At 41.9% G+C, this 23,513-nt stretch overlaps 1 protein-coding gene across 1 annotated transcript in view; it reads right to left on the bottom strand.

Annotated features, from left to right (window-relative positions):
- Positions 1 to 23,513, bottom strand: part of LOC126482393 (staphylococcal nuclease domain-containing protein 1) — a 111,888-nt gene that overhangs the window by 30,022 nt on the left and 58,353 nt on the right. Inside the window, exons 11-13 of the mRNA XM_050106507.1 lie at positions 23,346 to 23,487; positions 8,600 to 8,904; positions 7,353 to 7,802 (exon numbers count right to left, since the gene is read on the bottom strand). Of these exons, the coding sequence (XP_049962464.1) occupies positions 7,353 to 7,802; positions 8,600 to 8,904; positions 23,346 to 23,487 (897 nt within the window). The remainder of the gene's footprint in view (positions 1 to 7,352; positions 7,803 to 8,599; positions 8,905 to 23,345; positions 23,488 to 23,513) is intronic.

The raw sequence follows: 23,513 nt of genomic DNA, 5'->3' as shown, positions 1-23,513 counted from the left end.
AAACAAGAGGAGAAGGAACACACTAAAAAGGAAGGGAAACAAGGAAAAGAGAACAGAAACCGAAGGGAAACAAGGAGGTAATCACGACTGGCTGACCTCTTACCTAAAACCTGGGTGAGCCAGTCACCCAGCAGCACATTAAAAGCCTCTCCCTAAAATCCGAGGCAACAAATTGGACAGGACAAAAAACCGTAAGACCTTAACTACAGTCGTTGCGTCATTTTGTAAAATAGAGGGCAAATCCAGTGGCAAAGAAACCACCGCCCTCTGGTCAGAGAATAAAAGACAGTCAAGCAAAATGTGGCGGACAGTAATCTGGACGCCACAAGCACTGCAGATTGGGGGGTCCTCCCGCCGGAGCAAAAAACCATGCGTTAAGGGACTGTGCCCGATGCGGAGGCGAGTGAGGAGAACCTCATCCCGCCTGCATGACTGGTAGGACGTACGCCATGGCCGCGTGGTGGCCTTGGCCAGACGCAGCTTGTTTTCACCGACTGCCAGCCACTCCTCTTCCCACTGACGCAGAACGCGAAAACGCAGGAGGGAGGTAACAGCATGGAGGGGGACGGCACATGCAACAACATGAGGGAGGGAACATGCATCTTTGGCAGCCACATCCGCCAGTTCGTTTCTCCTAATACCCACGTGCCCCGGCACCCAGCAGAAGGAAACCTCCTTCCCCTGCCGTTGCAGGTGGAGCAGGGCATCATCATGGATGTTCTGGACGACCGTATCCGCTGGGTACAAGTGTTGCATGGTCTGAAGGGCACTCAGGGAGTCAGAACAGATGAGGAACTTAAGACTGGGAACACATCTCATCTGCTCCAATGCCCGCAAGATCGCAAACAATTCGGCATCAAAGATGGTAAACGCCGCAGGAAGCCGTAACTTGACGACTTGATCAGGGAAAACAACAGCACAACCAACAGACTCCCCCTGTTTAGAGCCATCCGTAAATACTGGTACATGGTCCGGATGCTGGTTTAAAATATCATAAAATAAGGAGCTAAAAACAAACGCAGGAGTGCAGCTCCTCCGGTACTCTGACAAGTCTAAAAGGACGCTGGGCCTCTGGAGCAACCAGGGAGGCAGGCGAGTAAAACCTTGTCGTTGGGGGGCCACATGCTCCACACCAAGGGACTCAAGCAAATGCTTGGCACGAATCCCAAATGGTCTCGTTGCCCTGGGACGACTGGAAAAGAGACGTTCCATAGGCGGTCGGGCAACGGTGGGGTACGCAGGGGAGGTGGGACAGGCAAGGAATTGAGACACCCGTCGCACCATGAGGAGTTTCCGCCGGATGGCGAGCGGCGGTTCCCCTGCCTCAGCACACAGGCTGAGGATGGGACTGGTACGGAAGGCACCAGTGGCCAGCCTGATACCCTCATGGTGTACTGCGTCAAGAATCTTCAGATACGAAGGCCTTGCTGACCCATACACGGTGCAACCATAGTCAAGACGCGATCGGACAAAAGCCCTATAAAACTGCAGCAGACACGCCCGATCTGCTCCCCAGGACCGATGGCTCAGACACTTCAAAATATTCAGTGCCTTCAGGGCCCGCACCTTCAGGTCTTTAAGGTGAGGCAACCACGACAACTTGGAATCAAAAGTGAGGCCCAGGATCCGCACAGTGTCGCTAAAAGGAAGAATGGTGTCCCCCAGACGCAATTCAGGGGAGGTAAAAAGACGTCGAGAACGATTAAAGTGAACACACACACATTTGTCTGCAGAAAAGGTAAAAACCGTCTACGCAGTCCATGCCTCTAATCGCTGTATCGTAAGCTGCAACTGCCGACTAGCAGTGACAAGACTGGAGGAAGAACAGAAAACAGCAAAATCGTCCACAAACAAGGAGCATTGGGCAGGACTCCGGATAGTGGACGTGATACTGTTAATGGCGACGGCAAAGAGGGTGACACTTAGAACGCTTCCCTGGGGAACACCATTCTTCTGCACATACAAATCAGATAGCACATTACCAACCCTATATCGAAAGAGGCAGTGGGAAAGAAAGGACCGAATGAAGTTGGGGAGACGGCCACGAAAGGACCGAATGAAGTTGGGGAGACGGCCACGAAAGGACCGAATGAAGATGGGGAGACGGCCACGAAAGCCCCACTCATGGAGTTGATTGAGGATATGGCGGCGCCAAGTAGTGTCATACGCCTTATGAATGTCAAAGAAGACACCTAGACAATGCTGGTTACGCAGGAAGGCATGCTGGATGGCCGCCTCGAGCAGGGTCAAGTTGTCTATAGTTGAACGACATCTCCGAAAGCCACACTGAGAGGGGCTAAGGAGCTGCCTGGTCTCGAGCAGCCAAACCAGGCGACGGTTGACCATGCGTTCCAACGTCTTCCCGATACAGCTCGTCAAAGCAATACTCGGATAACTACTGGGATGCGTTCGGTCCTTCCCCGGTTTGAGGAGGGGAATCAAAATCGCCTCCCGCCACGAGTCAGGGTACATGCCGGATAACCATATCATATTAAAACAATCCAGGAGAACTTCCTTGGAAGGCAGTAACAAGTGCTGCAGCATGCTGTACCGGATTTGATCATGACCAGGCACAGTATCATGAGCCACAGACAGCGCCGAATCCAGTTCCCACATTGTGAAGGGGCAGTTGTTGGGCTCAGAATTTGGAGACCGGAAATCCAAGTGACCCCTCTCGATGGCAGTGCGGTAGCGGCAGAAATCTGGATCACAGTTAATAGTGGCGGTAGATGCCACAAAATGCATGGCCAGTGTCTGGGCAATGTCTCTCGGCGCCGTGAGAAGACTTCCCTGATGCAGCAATGCCGTGACAGGTAGTTGGCTGCGTTTCCCGGAAATCCTCCTGATGGCTTCCCATACTTTCGTAGAATTAGTGGAGTGGGAGATGGAGGTCAAGAACGATTGCCATGACCGTCGTTTGCTCTCTTTAATCACGTGCCGCGCTTTGGCCCTTGCCACCCGAAAGGCCGCAAGATTGTCAGCTGAGGGACGGCACTTGAAGCAGCGCAGAGCTGCACGGCGGGCTCGGATGGCTGAGCGGCACTCAGTGGTCCACCAAGGGACAGGACGCCTCTTGGGATGACCGGATGATCGTGGGATTGTTAATTCAGCAGCATTGGAGATCACGGCTGTAACATGGTCTACCCATTCGTGGACGCTGGCACGGTGTTCCAAAACAGCCAGTTGGCTGAAAAGTGTCCAGTCAGCTCGGCAGAGGTGCCACCGGCGCGGCACTGGTAATGCCATAGCCTCATCCAGGAGGTGAATCCAAAGGGGGAAGTGGTCACTAGAATGGAGGTCAGCAGCAACCTCCCACAGAGCAGAATCCGCGAGTGCTGGAGAGCAAAAGGAAAGGTCAATAGCTGATGACGGCCCAGAAGCAGTACAGAAATGAGTGGGAGCACCAGAGTTGAGGATGCACAGTTCTTCAGACATCATGAGGCTTTCCAGAATGCGACCCCTGGGGCAAGTAGTCGAAGAGCCCCATAAGACATTATGAGAATTGAAGTCCCCCAGAAGAAGAAATGGGCGGGGGAATTGGCTAATAAGGTCTGCGAGAGCCTCAGAGTCTATCGCATCATGAGGTGGTAAGTAAAGTGAACAGACTGTGAGCCTCCGACCCACAAGAAGGTCAACTGCAACTGCTTGCAAGTCTGTAATGAGAGGGGGCTCAGATGAAGGGTGCATGTCACGCACAAAAACCGCAACACCACCCTTTGCCCTTTTCCCCGTCAGATCATCTTTCCGATATACGGTATAGCCCCGTAAAGAAGGAGCATCAGTGGCCCGAAAATGTGTCTCTTGGAGACATAAGCACAAAGGGCACTCTTGTACAAGGAGTTGTAATTCGGCCACATGCGTCCTGAACCCATTCAGGTTCCACTGTAATATGGGAGCCAGTGATCAGGGGGGCTGAACTCTCACCCTGCCTCTGTGCTTTGGAGGAGAGCCCGTACTGGCCGGAGATTGATTCCTGTGGCGAGAAGATCGCCCCCGGTCGACGTCAATGTCCATCACCTCCGATGACGACCCACGGGAGATGTCAGACACTACAATGGCCTCGTCATCGGACCGACCCTGACTAGTCTCCTCAGGTGGCAAAACCTTCAGCTTCGGCGTCTTTGTCTTGGGGGGCTTAGAATGCAGAGCCTTGTCAACAGGTGGAGCATTACTCGCCTGGGCAGAAGGCCCCATATGGGGAGAGGGAGGAAGTACCCCAATGTCAGCAACCACAGCCTTGTCCGACGTTGCGGGGAGAGCCGCAGGTTGCAAAACAACTGCATCAGCACAAGTGCACTGGCAAACGCAGGTATTAGTGCTAACACTAGCAACCTCCGTTTGCGTAGCAACAGTGGCCAGTTGTACCGGTTTTTTCAGAGCGGAAGCGAAAGATGTAGTAAACACAGGAGGTTGCATGGCCTTAAACAGCTTCTTGGCCTCACCATAGGGGATGCGCTTAGATGTTTTAATCTCCTGTATCTTCCGTTCGTCGAGATAGATGGGGCAGACCCGGCTCCAGACAGGGTGACTCCCAGAGCAATTCACGCACTTCACAGGCGATGAACAATCAGCTCCTTCATGGGCAGGCTGACCACATTTACCACAAGTGGCTATCCCATTGCACCCCAACGTAGTATGCCCAAAGCGCTGACATTTAAAGCAGCGCATTGGGTTGGGGAAATATGGCCTTACTGGCAAATGTAAGAACCCCGCTTTAACATGCTCTGGGAGTCGTGGGCAACTGAACGTGAGAATAAACGAGTCGGATTTGACTAGGTCTCCATTGACTCGTTTCATAATATGCTGCATGTCAACAATACCTTCATCAGCCCATTCAGATTTTAAGTCGTCTGTGGGGATATCCACCAAGTCCCTACATGTCACAACACCTTTACTGTAGTTCAGAGTGGAGTGGAGCTCGGCCTCGATAGCGTACTCACCGAGACAGGTTGCTTTCCGAAGAGAAGCGACTTGACGGGAACTAGATGTCTCAACTAACAGAGTCCCATTGCGCAGTCGCTTCACAGATTTAAGTGTTCCTGCAATTCCCTCAAGACCCTTGTGGATGTAAAAGGGAGAAACCCTCTCAAAGCTACCCTCCTTCCGTTTAATAATCAAAAACACATTCTGATTATCACCATGTGCTCTGTTACGACAGTCTGATAAATCTCTATCAACACTAGACGCTGGAGGACTCGCAGCACGAAGTCGCTTCTTCGATGGGGTGTGTTTTCCTACCAGTGGCCCACCCAAGCCACTGGTAGGGGGAAATGTAGAGGCCGAAGGGTCCATTGCGGTCCCACAAGCAGCTAGGGAACTAAAGGTCCGCTCAGACAGAGCCCCGCGTGCCTGAGTAAGCCTTATACAACTGGGGTGCGGCAGGTGCCCCAGAGGTTGCCCGCTTGCGACTGTTCCACCTCAACAGCCATGCATCTCATAGGCGCGGAGCACACCGGAAGATTGAGGTGTTTTTATAGAGGTTGGCTTTCCTCGCAATCCAGGCGGTCAAGCCAAGATTACCATTCCCCGCAGCACACAATATTCCACCGCCGCGCCATACGGTCGTCGCTGAAGCATGTCCGGGGGATACGGTGACAGGAGACTGGCCGCGCCGACCAGTCCCCAGCTCAGGACCCCGGGGTCGCCAAGCCCGTACTCAGCAAATGAATGCTGAGCCCCTGGGGGCAATAAGAACAAATTTGACTTGGCAATATTTTGACACAAATTACTGTATTGGCATGGAATGCATCAATCAACTTCTCCACCTGAGTTGTTATTTCCGGAAGCCATGAAATGAAACCAGGCTCTCACTACCTATTACTTTCCTCCACCACATAGTGTACCCATTACATTTCAACCTCTGAAATTTCCATCTCAAATTCTATACTCCTTCTCCAGATCATTTTCTTGCCTTATGCATTGATGGCATACCATACCACAATATAATTCCCGCACATACTACTATTATTCCTGCACTTACATACACTAACAGTGTATGCACAACTGTTCAACTTTATATGACGACACACATTTGTCAAAAAGAAAGAATTAGCGCAGTCTATTCCGTCTGCCAAAGGACAAAATAACCATTAACCCAGTAATAATGTGTCTGGATGTCACCAGTCAGTATTGTTTTACAACAGGTGCTCTGTTCTCAATACCCAACTGTGCTCAAATTAAATTAACTAACACTATCATGATCTGCTTCCTTTCTCCTCTTCCTCCTCACAACATTTTTCCTATATCTCTTTCCAATTTAGTTTTCCATTTTGTATCTCCTACACCTTTCTAGCTTGCTCTCTCTCAGCTGCCTGTAGTGCCATTTGCTTCCTCCCACCTCCACGCCTACAGTGTTATTTATTGCTGCCCATTTTTGCTGCATTTACACTTTTTATGTTCAGACAATCCATCTCTTACATCCCTCTGGTTTTTTCACAACTCCATCACTTTTCGCATTTTCTAATATCTGTGGTTAGCATGGTTTACTTAATCCTTCCAACCTCCTCCTCTCATTTGTTGGATGAAAAAATCACCAGTGATTAAAGTAATGAAGTCTGCTAGACTATGTTTGAGCAGCACTAGTGTGCACACATACTATGTGGGCATACTATAGAAACTTAAAAAAAAAAAAAAATTTTTTTTGGTTTCAGGAGTAAATGCAAATAAAATGTTGCATCCTAACTGCATACAACGAATATGCTGCATTTCATTCTTACATTGTCCTAGTGCTGCATCTCAATTGGAGTGTGGATTGTGTAGGGTGGGGTGGGTGAGAGTAGAAAAAAGTTGGGAAGGGGAAGAAGGGTAAAGGGACACCAAAGATATGGAGGCAGGAATGTGCCTCTCCCAGAGGACCTGTGTGTGGCACTTGAAGAAAAAAAAAAAAAAAAAAAAAAAAAAAAAAAACCACAACAACAACAACACCACAAGGAGACTGCAGAAAGAAAAGTCGGGTTGAAATGAGTGGTATAAGAACTAGAAGAGATTGAAGCCAGAAAGATTGCAGGATGTGTTGTAAGGACAGGTTTATTCTATGTAATTGGCAGAAACTGGTAATTAGGAGGGGTGGTTGGGGGTGGGGGGTAGGGAGAGAGGAGGAGGAGGAGGAGGAGGAGGAGGAGGAGGATAATCTGGATCGGAATGGGATGGGTTGTGAAATGGCCAATGAAGTTAAACGGAAAACTAACAAAATACATACATGGTAATAGTTCTGCTGCATTGAAACATTGATTGGAAACCAGAAAATATCAATATATTACTGTGTAACACATCATTTAGTCAATAGTTTCTAATACAGTTAATTAACATGTATGCAACTGTTTTAGAAGAAAGACTAACAATTAACTACTTACATCATTCCTTGGTAGCTGAACACAAGCCAGTGCATATTCCTGAGCAAAATATTTCTCAGAAGAATATTCAGCTGGCAGTTTTGCACAATCTGAAACATTAATTGTTTCCCTGTTGCCATAGTCCACATAAAAAACAGACACATTGGAGCCAGAAATCTTCTCTACTTTTGCTCTGTACCACTCACGATCCAAACTAAACCTGGCAGCACAAAGTTCACCTTTCTTAGGTGTGTGAGCACCAGGTAACGGAGGATTAGTTGTGAATTCTTGTCTTATTTTTGCCATCAGCTGTTCTAAGTTTGGAACTTGGTCAACCATCTGAGCATAGAAATGCAGATCCGGAGTAGCTTCAATAATGAGTACTTTCTGGTAGTCTATTTTTCTTTCCACTACCCTCTCTTCTTCAATTTTTTTCTCTTCTTCATTTTCTTCAACATAGTCCTTCCATATCTAGGTACCACAGAAATACAATGTTAATATAAAAAATTAATTAGAACAATTAATTAATAATACTTGACTAATTTTGTAATAAACAGGTTAAATCTCCACGTTTCACACAAAGACCTACAATTTCAATGTATCTAAAAAATAACAATAAAGGAAACTAGAGGTGAAGGAACATTATGTAATAGTTTTCACTTGGAGTAACTGAATTTTTGATGTATTGCCTGTTGGCTTTCACCTTGGGATTTTTGGCCAAGATTAAATTAATGATTCATCTGACGTTCCTCCAACATGAGTGGGTGGCTCTGTCCAAGATTCACTAGCAATGAAGCTTGATTCAGTCACTTGTACTGGTAAAACATGAAACAAATGTCCATCAAAGATCCCCAGATCAAAGCCAACAGGCAAAATGTCAACATGGAACCACAAAAACCTCAACAGTTTTGCACTTTGTTTTGTCTACAGTCATCACATTTGTTAACTATGCACAATGATTACACTGATGCAAACTGAAAAATTGTCTAAAAGCTCTTTTCAGTAATGTAGATTTCCAATAGTTAACATAGCACTGTGAAGATGACTGGCAGTGACCAATAAAACACACACACACACACACACACACACACTTTATTGAATTTATTTATAGTACGATACAATCACAATGTGCTTATTATATTACAGTTTTGAAGTGTCCTACTGAACAACTAAAGCAACAGACATACGTTTTGGTACAACAATTCTACTACCTCCCCCACCATGCTAAACATATTATTTCTTCTGAAAGCTATAATGGACATACATACTTTTAATTTCTTCGCCTTTGCTGTGTCTTCTGCTGTTTTCAAAGCACGATAATGCTCTGATCGCTCAGCTGTTGGGTGAACAGATGCCAGTCCCGTTTCCACTAGTGCAACTGATAAGTTAACACCCTCAATCCATAGCCATCCTATGAAATTTCCTGCTTTGTCCATTGATTCCACATGAATTTCTACCTCACGTTGCAAACATTTGTCTTTTGTGAAGGCCAAGGCTTCTTCACCATAAGGTTCACCTTCCACAGTTCCAGTATTTCCTGGTCCTGGTCTTGAGCCTCTTGGGCAGTTAATACCTGTGACACAAATTTTTACTATCTAAGTAATGGTATATATTGAAAAATTAAGATTTGTAACACAGGAGCTTTAATCACCATGATCAACTGTATATACAAACGTATGTAGCCACCGCACAAACATGTAGAATACATGAAAAACCTTGACAAGAAGATTGACACTGTTCCTAAATGTTGTTCTCTGGAAGCCAACTTTTATAAGTTCATAAATGTAGTAATTGAACGCTTTTTGAAAATTGATAAGGAATAAGTAGCTTTTCACACATCACAGCAATGTACCTGCCCGAAACTTATCTGTAAAGGGCACTGAAAATGGTTGCTGCGACAGCTCATGTGACAGTGATTTCAGCAAAATTATTCAACCAGCCTTACAAATAAAGTTACTAGTTGTGTACGGTATGTGTAAAGTAGAGACTTTAAAGTGCCTTTGCATAAAATTCTTGTATTCACAACTTGCAAAGTTTGGGATATCCTATAGCACTGTTTAGTTCCTGTATTTCCTACTTCAGGTTGCTGTTACCCAGCCACTCCTTCATGGAGCTGTGTTGTTGGATCAAATTTTGAATGTTGTTAGTAGACACACTTATTAGGTGTTATTTCTTTGTTACTGAATACTATGGAATTACCTCCGTCAACACAATTTTAAATTACTATTCACAATATAGCGGAGATGCTGAGCCGCAGATAGGCACAGTTTTATTTGTGACAGTCTTTTTGTTGTGCCTATCTGTGATACAGCATCTCCATTATATGGTTACAATTTCCCTTTCATAATATTGTTACTTTCCATCCTGGATTTTCCATTGTTTGATTTGTTTTAAATTATTGATTTTTAATTTTCTGTTACTTTTTCCTCATTACTGAAACTTTTTATTTATTTATTTATTTTATTTTTTTTACGAGTTTGCACCTTTTTCTTTTTCTTTACTATCATCCTTGTCAAACTGACAGTCACTGCACAATTCTTATATTGTTCCTCTGTGTTATGATATTTTCAGTTTTTCTAATGAGATTCTTTATGTACTGTTATTTTATTTTTTTTTACGAGTTTGCACCTTTTTCTTTTTCTTTACTATCATCCTTGTCAAACTGACAGTCACTGCACAATTCTTATATTGTTCCTCTGTGTTATGATATTTTCAGTTTTTCTAATGAGATTCTTTATGTACTGAAACCTTTGCTCATGAAATATTTCCATCCTGACCCTGTTCTGAGTGAGACAGATTAAATAGGGATGAAATGAATATCAGAACACTATTAGTTCTCAGCAATATATCTCCATTTACATAAGTCTTGTCTTAAGACTTGTGTCAACTTATGTTTCATTCACCCTCCATGAATTTTGAGTGATCAGTTGTGGGCTTTTGTGCATGTGAAGAAAAAAAGAATATCTGTAAAGTGCCCAGGGTGTATAACCTCAAACATCTGTATGACAGCTAGTTTTTACAGTAACTAAAACAAGTATGAATACCGAAGTACTTATGTATGGATACTAATTATAAGTAATATTTTCAACATAATCACAGTGGTCATTACAACTTTTATTGTAATGGCGCTCCAGCCTTCCTAAAATGTGTGGCACGAAGGTAACTCTTGTGACTTGCTGCTTGGAGTAAGGCATTCTAGTTGAAGCCAGTTAAGACCCTTGTGTGAGAGATGGCTTTACTTTGACACAATGAGATTCATTCTTAACAATTTATTTTACTTTTAAACATAAAGCATGCAGCTTTACTGTATGGTTAAATGATGATGGCGTCCTCTTGGGTAAAATATTCCGGAGGTAAAATTGTCCCCCATTCGGATCTCTGGGCGGGGACTACTCAGGAGGAAATCGTCACCAGGAGAAAGAAAACTGGTGTTGTTCTGATCGGAGTGTGGAATGTCAGATCCCTTAATCGGGCAGGTAGGTTAGAAAATTTAAAACGGGAAATGGATGGGTTAAAGTTAGATATAGTGGGAATTAGTGAAGTTCGGTGGCAGGAGGAACCAGACTTCTGGTCAGGTGAATACAGGGTTATAAATACAAAATCAAATAGGGGTAATGCAGGAGTAGGTTTAATAATGAATAAAAAAATAGGAATGCAGGTAAGCAACTACAAACAGCATAGTGAACGCATTATTGTGACCAAGATAGACATGAAACCCATGCCTAACACAGTAGTACAAGTTTATATGCCACCTAGCTCTGCAGATGACGAAGAGATTGACGAAATGTATGATGAGATAAAAGAGGTTATTAAGATAGTGAAGGGAGACGAAAATTTAATAGTCATGGGTGACTGGAATTCGTCAGTAGGAAAAGGAAGAGAAGGAAACGTAGTAGGTGAATATGGATTGGGGCTAAGAAATGAAAGAGGAAGCCGCCTGGTAGAATTTTGCACAGAGCATAACTTAATCACAGCTAAACCTTGGTTCAAGAATCATAAAAGAAGGTTGTATACATGAAAGAGGCCTGGAGATACTTGAAGGTTTCAGACAGATTATATAATGGTAAGATAGAGATTTAGGAACCAGGTTTTAAATTGTAAGACATTTCCAGGGGCAGATGTGGACTCTGACCACAATCTATTGGTTATGACCAGTAGATTAAAACTGAAGAAACTGCAAAAAGTTGAGAATTTAAGGACATGGGACCTGGATAAACTGACAGAACCAGAGGTTGTAGAGTGTCTCAGGGAGAGCATTAGGGAGCGATTGAAAGGAATGGGGGAAAGAAATACAGTAGAAGAAGAATGGGTAGCTTTGAGGGATGGTATAGTGAAGGCAGCAGAGGATCAAGTAGGTAAAAAGACGAGGGCTGGTAGAAATCCGTGGGTAACAGATATATTGAATTTAATTGAAGAAAGGGGAAAATATAAAAATGCAGTAACTGGAGCAGGCAAAAAGGAATACAAACGTCTCCAAAATGAGATCAACAGGAAGTGCAAAATGGCTAAGCAGGGATGGCTAGAGGACAAATGTACAGATGTAGAGGCATATCTCACCAGGGGCAAGATAGATACTGCCTTCAGGAAAATTGAAGAGACTTTCGGAGAAAAGAGAACCACTTGTATGAATATCAAGAGCACAGATGGAAACCCAGTTCTAAGCAAAGAAGAGAAAGCAGAAAGGTGGGCGGAGTATATAGAGGGTCTGTACAAGGGTGATGTGCTTGAGGACAATACTATGGAAATGGAGGAGGATATAGATGAAGATGAAATCGGAGATATGATACTGCGTGAAGAATTTGACAGAGCAATGTCGAAAAAGGGCCCTGGGAGTAAACAACATTCCATTAGAACTACTGATAGCCTCGGGAGAGCCAGCCCCGACAAAAGTCTACCATCTGGTGAGCAAGATGTATGAGACAGGTGAAATACCCCCAGACTTCAAGAAGAATATAATAATTCCAATACCAAAAAAAGTAGGTGATGACAGATGTGACCATTACCGAACTAATAAGCCACGGCTGCAAAATACTAACATGAATTCTTTACAGACGAATGGCAAAACTGGATAGAAGACGACCTCGGCGAAGACAACTTTGGATTCCGTAGAAACGTTGGAACACGTGAGGCAATACTGACCCTATGACTTATCTTAGAGGATAGATTAAGGGAAGGTAAACCTACATTTCTAGCATTTGTAGACTTAGAGAAAGCTTTTGACAATGTTGACTGGAATACTCTCTTTCAAATTTGAAGGTGGCAGGAGTAAAATACTGGGAGAGAAAGGCTATTTACAAATTGTCAGGGTGTATACGCGAACAAGAAAAAAAAATTCCCGGATTTCCTGATTAAAATTACACTTTCTCCCAGGTGGAGATACACTTTTTCCGTGTAAAGTGACAGTATAGTTTTCCTTGGAACTGTAAAACTTATCAGTCCTTTGAATGGTTATGTATGGTTTTATACTCTCGGCTCTTTAGAAAACCAAAAAAAAAGATCACACACGTTTTGGAAAGATCTTTGATGTGCAGCAACATGTATGCTACATATTTTTGTATCACGAAAGTCTAAATTTAAATTCTACCAAACGCCGCATGGTACTTTCCGAAGCATTGAAATCAAGATTGCAGTGCAATTTGTAGCCAGTCATAGCTTATGTCACATGCTCTCGCCAGCCGATGACAGAGGATATTCGAGCATAGGACACGTGATGTAGTCAGCCAATAGCGTTATCATTGTTAAGTAGGGCGTGCACACAAATAGGAAATGTCAATGGTTTAAATAATAATATATATACTGTTACTACAAGAAGAGCGGAGTTTTCACATATTATCTTGGTCTCTAAGATTAATAAGGCGCGTGTTACACTTTGAGATACATCCCACAAATGTGCCAGTAAAATTTTTAATAAAGACATAAATGTCTTGATCTTCTGGGTTCGAAATTTTTATAAATGTTTGTACTCATAGACCTGATTTTTAAATGACAGTCAAACGCTCTGTGATCTAAGAAATTCATCGTACTTTCTCGCACACAGTTCATCCCACATAAAAGGAAATTTACTTTGAAAATAACGCTTTTCAAATAACCATTCGCAATATTTTCCCGCATCCTGTTAGAAATAGGTTTGTTTCAGTAGTTGCCAGAGAGCGCCAGATAACAGGCGTCATCGCGCTTGCGCAGCTACCAGGATGCTGGAAGCTCGTATGTTCGTAGGTGTAAGGCATTAAAAATCTAACATTATGTCATAAAAGAAAAGAAACATCAGAGGATACTCCAAGAGCATCGAAATTTCATGCACCATACTAAAATGCGTAATTCGGCTTAAAGTGCACATTCACATGTAAATTTTTTTGGAGTACCAGTGCTGTATTATCTAATGTTTGGTTCTTCATTATGGCATAATGTCATACGTGATAGAAGATGAAAACATGCACTTTTGAAATGCAGCGAACAGTTTAAACTAGCCATAGTGTGGAATGAAACCACTTCATTTTAAATAAACTTATTGCCTCATCGGGAATGATTCAAAAGCCAAATTGCTTTAGCAAATTGATAAAAATAACTTCATTGTTTTTTATTTTTTTATTTTTATCAATTTGCTAAAGCAATTTGGCTTTTTAATCATTCCCATTGGCCCCCCCATGAACCATGGACCTTGCCGCTGGTGGGGAGGCTTGCGTGCCCCTGCGATACAGATAGCCGTACCGTAGGTGCAACCACAACGGAGGGGTATCTGTTTGGAGGCCAGACAAACGTGTGGTTCCTGAAGAGGGGCAGCAGCCTTTTCAGTAGTTGCAAGGGCAACAGTCTGGATGATCGACTGATCTGGCCTTGTAACAATAACCAAAACGACCTTGCTGTGCTGGTACTGCGAATGGCTGAAAGCAAGAGGAAACTACAGCCGTAATTTTTCTCGAGGGCATGCAGCTTTACTGTATGATTAAATGATGATGGCGTCCTCTTGGGTAAAATATTCCGGAGGTAAAATAGTCCCCCATTCGGATCTCCGGGCGGGGACTACTCAAGAGGATGTCGTTATCAGGAGAAAGAAAACTGGTGTTCTACGGATCGGAGCGTGGAATGTCAGATCCCTTAATCGGGCAGGTAGGTTAGAAAATGTAAAAAGGGAAATGAATAGGTTAAAGTTAGATATAGTTCGGTGGCAGGAGGAACAAGACTTCTGGTCAGGTGACTACAGGGTTATAAACACAAAATCAAATAGGGGTAATGCAGGAGTAGGTTTAATAATGAATAGGAAAATAGGAATGCGGGTACGCTACTACAAACAGCATAGTGAACGCATTATTGTGGCCAAGATAGATACGAAGCCCACACCTACTACAGTAGTACAAGTTTATATGCCAACTGGCTCTGCAGATGACGAAGAAATTGAAGAAATGTATGATAAAATAAAAGAAATTATTCAGATTGTGAAGGGAGACGAAAATTTAATAGTCACGGGTGACTGGAATTCGAGTTTAGGAAAAGGGGGAGAAGGAAACATAGTAGGTGAATATGGATAGGGGCTAAGAAATGAAAGAGGAAGCCGCCTGGTAGAATTCTGGACAGAGCACAACATAATCATAACTAACACTTGGTTTAAGAATCATGAAAGAAGGTTGTATACATGGAAGAACCCTGGAGATGCTAAAAGGTATCAGATAGATTATATAATGGTAAGACAGAGATTTAGGAACCAGGTTTTAAATTGTAAGACATTTCCAGGGGCAGATGTGGACTCTGACCACAATCTATTGGTTATGACCTGTAGATTAAAACTGAAGAAACTGCAAAGAGGTGGGGATTTAAGGAGATGGGACCTGGATAAACTGAAAGAACCAGAGGCTGTACAGAGTTTCAGGGAGAGCATAAGGGAACAATTGACAGGAATGGGGGAAATAAATACAGTAGAAGAAGAATGGGTAGCTTTGAGGGATGAAGTAGTGAAGGCAGCAGAGGATCAAGTAGGTAAAAAGACGAGGGATAGTAGAAATCCTTGGGTAACAGAAGAAATATTGAATTTAATTAATGAAAGGAGAAAACATAAAAATGCAGTAAATGAAGCAGGCAAAAAGGAATACAAACGTCTCAAAAATGAGATCGACAGGAAGTGCAAAATGGCTAAGCAGGGATGGCTAGAGGACAAATGTAAGGATGTAGAGGCCTATCTCACTAGGGGTAAGATAGATACTGCCTACAGGAAAATTAAAGAGACCTTTGGAGATAAGAGAACGACTTGTATGAATATCAAGAGCTCAGATGGAAACCCAGTTTTAAGCAAAGAAGGGAAAGCAGAAAGGTGGAAGGAGTATATAGAGGGTCTATACAAGGGCGATGTACTTGAGGACAATATTTTGGAAATGGAAGAGGATGTAGATGAAGATGAAATGGGAGATATGATACTGCGCGAAGAGTTTGACAGTGCACTGAAAGACCTGAGTCGAAACAAGGCCCCCGGAGTAGACAACATTCCATTGGAACTACTGACGGCCTTGGGAGAGCCAGTCCTGACAAAACTCTACCATCTGGTGAGCAAGATGTATGAAACAGGCGAAATACCCTCAGACTTCAAGAAGAATATAATAATTCCAATCCCAAAGAAAGCAGGTGTTGACAGTTGTGAAAATTACCGAACTATCAGTTTAATAAGTCACAGCTGCAAAATGTTGTTGTTGTTGTGGTCTTCAGTCCTGAGACTGGTTTGATGCAGCTCTCCATGCTACTCTATCCTGTGCAAGCTTCTTCATCTCCAAGTACCCACTGCAACCTACATCCTTCTGAATCTGCTTAGTGTATTGATCTCTTGGTCTCCCTCTACGATTTTTACCCTCCACGCTGCCCTCCAATGCTAAATTTGTGATCCCTTGATGCCTCAAAACATGTCCTACAAAACCGATCCCTTCTTCTAGTCAAGTTGTGCCACAAACTTCTCTTCTCCCCAATCCTATTCAATACCTCCTCATTAGTTACGTGACCTACCCACCTTATCTTCAGCATTCTTCTGTAGCACCACATTTCGAAAGTTTCTATTCTCTTCTTGTCCAAACTGGTTATCGTCCATGTTTCACTTCCATACATGGCTACACTCCATACAAATACTTTCAGAAACGGCTTCCTGACACTTAAATCTATACTCGATGTTAACAAATTTCTCTTCTTCAGAAACGATTTCCTTGCAATTGCCAGTCTACATTTTATATCCTCTCTACTTCGACCATATCCGTTATTTTGCTCCCTAAATAGCAAAACTCCTTTACTACTTTAAGTGTCTCATTTCCTAATCTAATCCCCTCAGCATCAACCGATTTAATTTGACTACATTCCATTATCCTTGTTTTGCTTTTGTTGATGTTCATCTTATATCCTTCTTTCAAGACACTGTCCATTCCGTTCAACTGCTCTTCCAAGTCCTTTGCTGTCTCTGACAGAATTACAATGTCATCGGCGAATCTCAAAGTTTTTACTTCTTCTCCATGAATTTTAATACCTACTCCGAATTTTTCTTTTGTTTCCTTTACTGCTTGCTCAATATACAGATTGAATAACATCGGGGAGAGGCTACAACCCTGTCTCAGTCCTTTCCCAACCACTGCTTCCCTTTCATGCCCCTCGACTCTTTATAACTGCCATCTGGTTTCTGTACAAATTGTACATACTAACATGAATTCTTTACAGACGAATGGAAAAACTAGTAGAAGCCAACCTCGGGGAAGATCAGTTTGGATTCCGTAGAAACACTGGAACACGTGAGGCAATACTGACCTTACGACTTATTTTAGAAGAAAGATTAAGGAAAGGCAAACCTACGTTTCTAGCATTTGTAGACTTAGAGAAAGCTTTTGACAATGTTGACTGGAATACTCTCTTTCAAATTCTAAAGGTGGCAGGGGTAAAATATAGGGAGCGAAAGGCTATTTACAATTTGTACAGAAACCAGATGGCAGTTATAAGAGTCGAGGGACATGAAAGGGAAGCAGTGGTTGGGAAGGGAGTAAGACAGGGTTGTAGCCTCTCCCCGATGTTGTTCAATCTGTATATTGAGCAAGCAGTAAAGGGAACAAAAGAAAAATTCGGAGTAGGTATTAAAATTCATGGAAAAGAAATAAAAACTTTGAGGTTCGCCGATGACATTGTAATTCTGTCAGAGACAGCAAAGGACTTGGAAGAGCAGTTTAATGGAATGGACAGTGTCTTGAAAGGAGGATATAAGATGAACATCAACAAAAGCAAAACAAGGATAATGGAATGTAGTCTAATTAAGTCGGGTGATGCTGAGGGAATTAGATTAGGAAATGAGGCACTTAAAGTAGTAAAGGAGTTTTGCTATTTGGGGAGCAAAAAAACTGATGATGGTCGAAGTAGAGAGGATATAAAATGTAGACTGGCAATGGCAAGGAAAGCATTTCTGAAGAAGAGAAATTTGTTAACGTCGAGTATAGATTTAAATGTCAGGAAGTCGTTTCTGAAAGTATTTGTATGGCGTGTGGCCATGTATGGAATTGAAATGTGGACGAAAAATAGTTTGGACAAAAAGAGAATAGAAGCCTTCGAAATGTGGTGCTACAGAAGAATGCTGAAGATTAGATGGGTAGATCACATAACTAATGAGGAGGTATTGAATAGAATTAGGGAGAAGAGAAATTTGTGGCACACCTTCACTAGAACAAGGGATCAGTTAGTAGGACATGTTCCGAGGCATCAAGGGATCACCAATTTCGTATTGTAAGGCAGCATGGAGGGTAAAAATCATAGAGGGAGACTGAGAGATGAATAAACTGAACAGATTCAGAGGAATGTAGGTTGCAGTAGGTACTGGGAGATGAAGAAGCTTGCACAGTACGAGTAGCATGGAGAGTTGCATCAAACCAGTCTAGACTAAAGACGACCACAATACCAAATGTATTCTCTTAAAGGTAGTGTGTTTTTGGTAGCTATATATTGGTGGACAGTTTGCAATCTTCACAGCATTACTGGAAGTCCTCGTATGTATCCACTCTCAGGTATTAAGTTCCAATGCTTATTGATAGCACAAAGGCAATGTCCTGACAAGTGCTTTTTTTTAAAACTAGGGCAACATCAAAATCTTAAGGACCGAGTTGTGTCTAGGAAACCATTGTCTTTGTGGAGCATTCCAGTGTCCCCAATGTTTGACATATGAAACATACCTTCTGCCCACATCCCTTCTTTATGAAAACTTGTTCGACAGTTTTCCAGAAACACAAATTCCCTGCAGTTAAGAAAGAATATTTGTTCATTTGTCCTTTCTTCTGTCAAAGAGATTGGCTAGTGTACAACTTTTCATTTTGATATTTAGTTCTGGGATCGTATTCTAAATTCCTCATTTTTTCCCCTTTCAAGAAAGTCAAGCATACATTCTTAGAATCAACCTTTTGTTAAAGTGTGAGAACCATCTAATCATAGGCCTTCATCAAGCCTAAATCTTCATCTGGTGAAAGGCTAAAGATTTAAATTTAGTTCACTACCTAACTGGCCTACAAGTCTTTCTCCTGATCACTCTTCATCAGTTTTTCTTATTGAAGACCTGTCTGAGAAATCTGTCTTCAAATTTACTACTTGGATCTCCAAGAATGTTCCCACAGGCTTCCTGCAACATTTTAAAATGGGCGATTCCTCCTCAAAGATTTTAATGGGCACATACTATCTCTGAATTTCACTGTTCCATTTTCTGTAATGAATATAGTAACTTAATTTATCGTACACTGTACAATTACATATTTCACTGACAAAGTCAACACCTTTACTTCGCATTAAGAAGTTTCTGAACACACAAGTGAGGGGGAAAAAGTCTGCAGTATTAGCAGATCATTATTAGTGGTAAAAGTCTAATTTTCGGCCACATTTAATATTTACTCTGCAAATAAACTTACTGTTAAGCCAATTCATCAAAGTGCACAGCATATCCTAATTTGAATCAAAATGATCTGCCTGTCAACATCTGTGGAGCTATGTACAGCTTCACAAAGTCTCAAACGAATATTGACTGCCTGCCACAACACAAAGCTTTGTTGCTTCTGCAATTTGCAAGCTACTGGGTACCATGATGACTTTGCTCTACAAACAGCCTATGGATTATGTTTCCATTTGCAATATAAATGGGAGAACTGGTAAATCACAACAAATCATTGTGGCGATTAGTTCAAAAACAGCCAATACATTTATGTACTATCTGTAGACAAAAACCATTTTCATATGTAAGTTTGTTTTGTTTTTGGACCAGACACATTGAAGCCCATCCAGTAACACATTTTTAAGTGAACATAGGTATGACTTGGACTAATCAGAATGCTTTCTTAATAAAAGGCAAATGCCTTGGTGCACCATTTGGTGTTTTCACTCACTGCACAAAAGACCAATATTATGAAAATATTTTTATATACAAGTCAAGCTCAATATAAGAAACAGTTTCCTTGGTTATGTAATGCTGATTGAAGTTTGTTCTCTCTCTTTTATAACATTCTCAGCAAAGAAATAGTTTTACACAAAATCACAGAAAATACTTCATGTATACCCAAATGAAGCATAATATTTACTCTTATACAGTATGTTTTATGTAGTGTTATTTTCAGTTTTTGGATATTAACATTGTTGTGTTCTGCAATACGAAGACTGGATTGATGCGGCTCTCAACACAAGCCTACGCAAAACTGTTGCATCTTATAACCAGTTGAACTTGCCAAACCTTTATCTCCATCTACAATCTTACTCCTCATGGTTTCCTCTCTCACAAAATGAACTGTTCCTTGATGCTTTGGGGTGTGTGATCAACCTATCCCTTCTTTTAGTCAAGCTGTACTGTAAATTTCTTTTTCCTCCCATTTGATGCAGCACTTCATCATCAGTTAATTGATCTATTTCTTTACATAAAGTGTAATTAAAAAAAAGCACTCTTTGAATAAACAGCTTCGTTAACAAGATCTTGCAGCCTAAAGGTAGCAAAATTCTGAGGCTCATATTTTTTTCAACTACTTTCATAGATATGTAAAGACTACACAGAGAAAAACAGAAGCTGCATTTTGTAGGCTAGTGTTACTAGCAAGACTTTGAAATATATTTGTTTATAACCCACTATTATTTCCTGATTTTTTCAACAGCTTGTTTTTATCTGGCCAGAGTTAAGAACTATATTTACTTCTCTTCCAGCTTTTTTACACTTTTTTAAGAAACTCCAAAAGTTAAGAGTAAACTTCGCGCTTAAAGCTAAGAGTGTCACTCTGTAGCAGCTACTCCTGTACCAGAGGCCTGCAAACAGACTATCATAAATGCTGTTAGTATGCTTATTTACTTCCACTTTGGAAAGATTTAAAACTACTCTTTTTTAATGGAGCTATGTGATGTGAAACAATTGGTTACTACTAGTTTTAATTACTGTTTCTGAAATCAAATGGGTTTAAATTACTGTACAGTAAATCTAAAGACAAACAAAATTGTTCATACAGAAATCTGCAGAGTCATTTAGTTAAGCCCAGAAAACTGTAACACTGTAAGACAACACATACTTAGTAGTGCTGGAAAGCAATAAAAGGAAAAATACTGGGAACAGGGTTTTTGTTTGCAGATGACTTTCAGTAGTTCTCTCTGGCACAAAGCAACATAGAGCTCTACGAGTAAGTGAATTAAAATGTAGAACTATTTGTCATTCTGGAGACGTGACTCAGTAAAATGAAACAAATTATATGAAATGTTGCAAATACTGGTTACAAATGCTGTTTCAGTCTTCTTCACAAATTATTATGTTAACAGTAAGGAATAAAGATCAGCACACTAAATAAAAACGAAGCAGCCTTAAGATTACATTAGCATATTAACTCAGACACTACAACAGTCTGAGTAGTGCACAAGAAAAATGGAAAGAAGATTATAGTTTCAAATTTCACTGATAATGACACCTTCAGGTATGGCAAACAGGATCGGGAGGGGAAGGAGGTGTCCTCTTTTTCAAAGAAATCTCACCCATTCATCTTACTGAATTTGGATGCGTATTTGAATCCCATTCCTCTAATACGAGAGCTAACTGCCTTAACCACTATGTCCCCATGTTCAGAGAGAGAAATAGATGATGTTGGAAAATAAGTTAAATTGCAAAACCCAACAAAAATCACAACTGATAGCTTCCATTGCCTTTCCAAGAAAATGTATCAAGAGAAAAATTTAAAGAATGTGTGTATATATATATATATATATATATAAAAAGAAAGATGATGAAACTTACCAAACAAAAGCGCTGGCAGGTCGATAGACACACAAACAAACACAAACATACACACAAAATTCTAGCTTTCGCAACCAATGGTTGCCTCGTCAGGAAAGAGGGAAGGAGAAGGAAAGACAAAAGGATATGGGTTTTAAGGGAGAGGGTAAGGAGTCATTCCAATCCCGGGAGCGGAAAGACTTACCTTAGGGGGAAAAAAGGACAGGTATACACTCGCACACACACACATATCCATCCACACATACACAGACACAAGCAGACATTTGTAAAGGCAAAGAGTTTGGGCAGAGATGTCAGTCGGGGCAGATGTACAGAGGCAAAGATGAAGCTGAAAGACAGGTGAGGTATGAGCGGCGGCAAATTGAAATTAGAAATTAGCGGAGATTGAGGCCTGGCGGATAGCGAGAAGAAAGGATATGCTGAAGGGCAAGTTCCCATCTCCGGAGTTCTGACAGGTTGGTGTTAGTGGGAAGTATCCAGATAACCCGGACGGTGTAACACTGTGCCAAGATGTGCTGGCCGTGCACCAAGGCATGTTTAGCCACAGGGTGATCCTCATTACCAACAAACACTGTCTGCCTGTGTCCATTCATGCGAATGGACAGTTTGTTGCTGGTCATTCCCACATAGAACGCTTCACAGTGTAGGCAGGTCAGTTGGTAAATCACGTGGGTGCTTTCACACGTGGCTCTGCCTTTGATCGTGTACACCTTCCGGGTTACAGGACTGGAATAGGTGGTGGTGGGAGGGTGCATGGGACAGGTTTTACACCGGGGGCGGTTACAGGGGTAGGAGCCAGAGGGTAGGGAAGGTGGTTTGGGGATTTCATAGGGATGAACTAAGAGGTTGCGAAGGTTAGGTGGACGGCGGAAAGACACTCTTGGTGGAGTGGGGAGGATTTCATGAGGATGGATCTCATTTCAGGGCAGGATTTGAGGAAGTCGTATCCCTGCTGGAGAGCCACATTCAGAATCTGATCCAGTCCCGGAAAGTATCCCGTCACAAGTGGGGCACTTTTGGGGTTCTTCTGTGGAAGGTTCCGGGTTTGAGGAGATGAGGATGTGGCTCTGGTTATTTGCTTCTGTACCAGGTCGGGAGGGTAGTTACGGGATGCAAAAGGTTTCCACTGTATGACTACATGTCTATGTTGCAACTCTAATTATTCACACACCTGCCAATGATGTGTACATGTATGAAGTTACACTGACATCTGATCACGTCTCCTGGCTGATTCACTTTTTTTGTGATAAATTTCCCACGTGGAATGTTTCCCTCTATTATATTCATATATATATATATATATATATATATATATATATATATATATATAGAGAGAGAGAGAGAGAGAGAGAGAGAGAGAGAAAAGCATACAGCCAACTGATGTAATATACTGAAGTAAGATACAGAAAGCTGATTGAAGTCTGTGCAAAAGAAAGACTGGAATAAGTGGGGAATACTTCATGTTTGTTCGAGTGACTTCTCTAATATGATTATTTCTGTTAGTGTTTTCCAAAACTTTTTCTGTACTTAGTTTTGTACTTGTGTAAAGTAGTTACGTTATTATTCTTATGCTCTAGAGACCTATTACATTTTTCTACCCAATAGGGTGAGAGGAATGTGATGGATGTGTCCAATGAAAAAATTAATTCAATGATGCAACTGTAATTAGCAACAGTCATTCAATCTTTATGTTATTTTCATCAATTATATTTGCTGTATCACCAGTAGCACCTCAGAATTTCAATCAGATAGAGAGCAGAAAGACTTATAAATTATCTTACCTCCAAGTAGGAATGTAACAAGACACGTCTCCTTTGGGATATATAGTCTTAGGCGCGAACCACTGGCAACGAATTCTACTATTGCTTCTGTGCGTTGTGCCCTCTGGAGGAATGGTAAGAACTGTTTTGCTTTATTTAAATCCTGGAAAAAAGTTTTCAAAAAATTAG

This window comes from Schistocerca serialis, chromosome 5, assembly GCF_023864345.2.
Source record: "Schistocerca serialis cubense isolate TAMUIC-IGC-003099 chromosome 5, iqSchSeri2.2, whole genome shotgun sequence".
Lineage (NCBI taxonomy): Eukaryota > Metazoa > Arthropoda > Insecta > Orthoptera > Acrididae > Schistocerca > Schistocerca serialis.
This window is presented reverse-complemented; position numbering and strand designations above follow the sequence as displayed.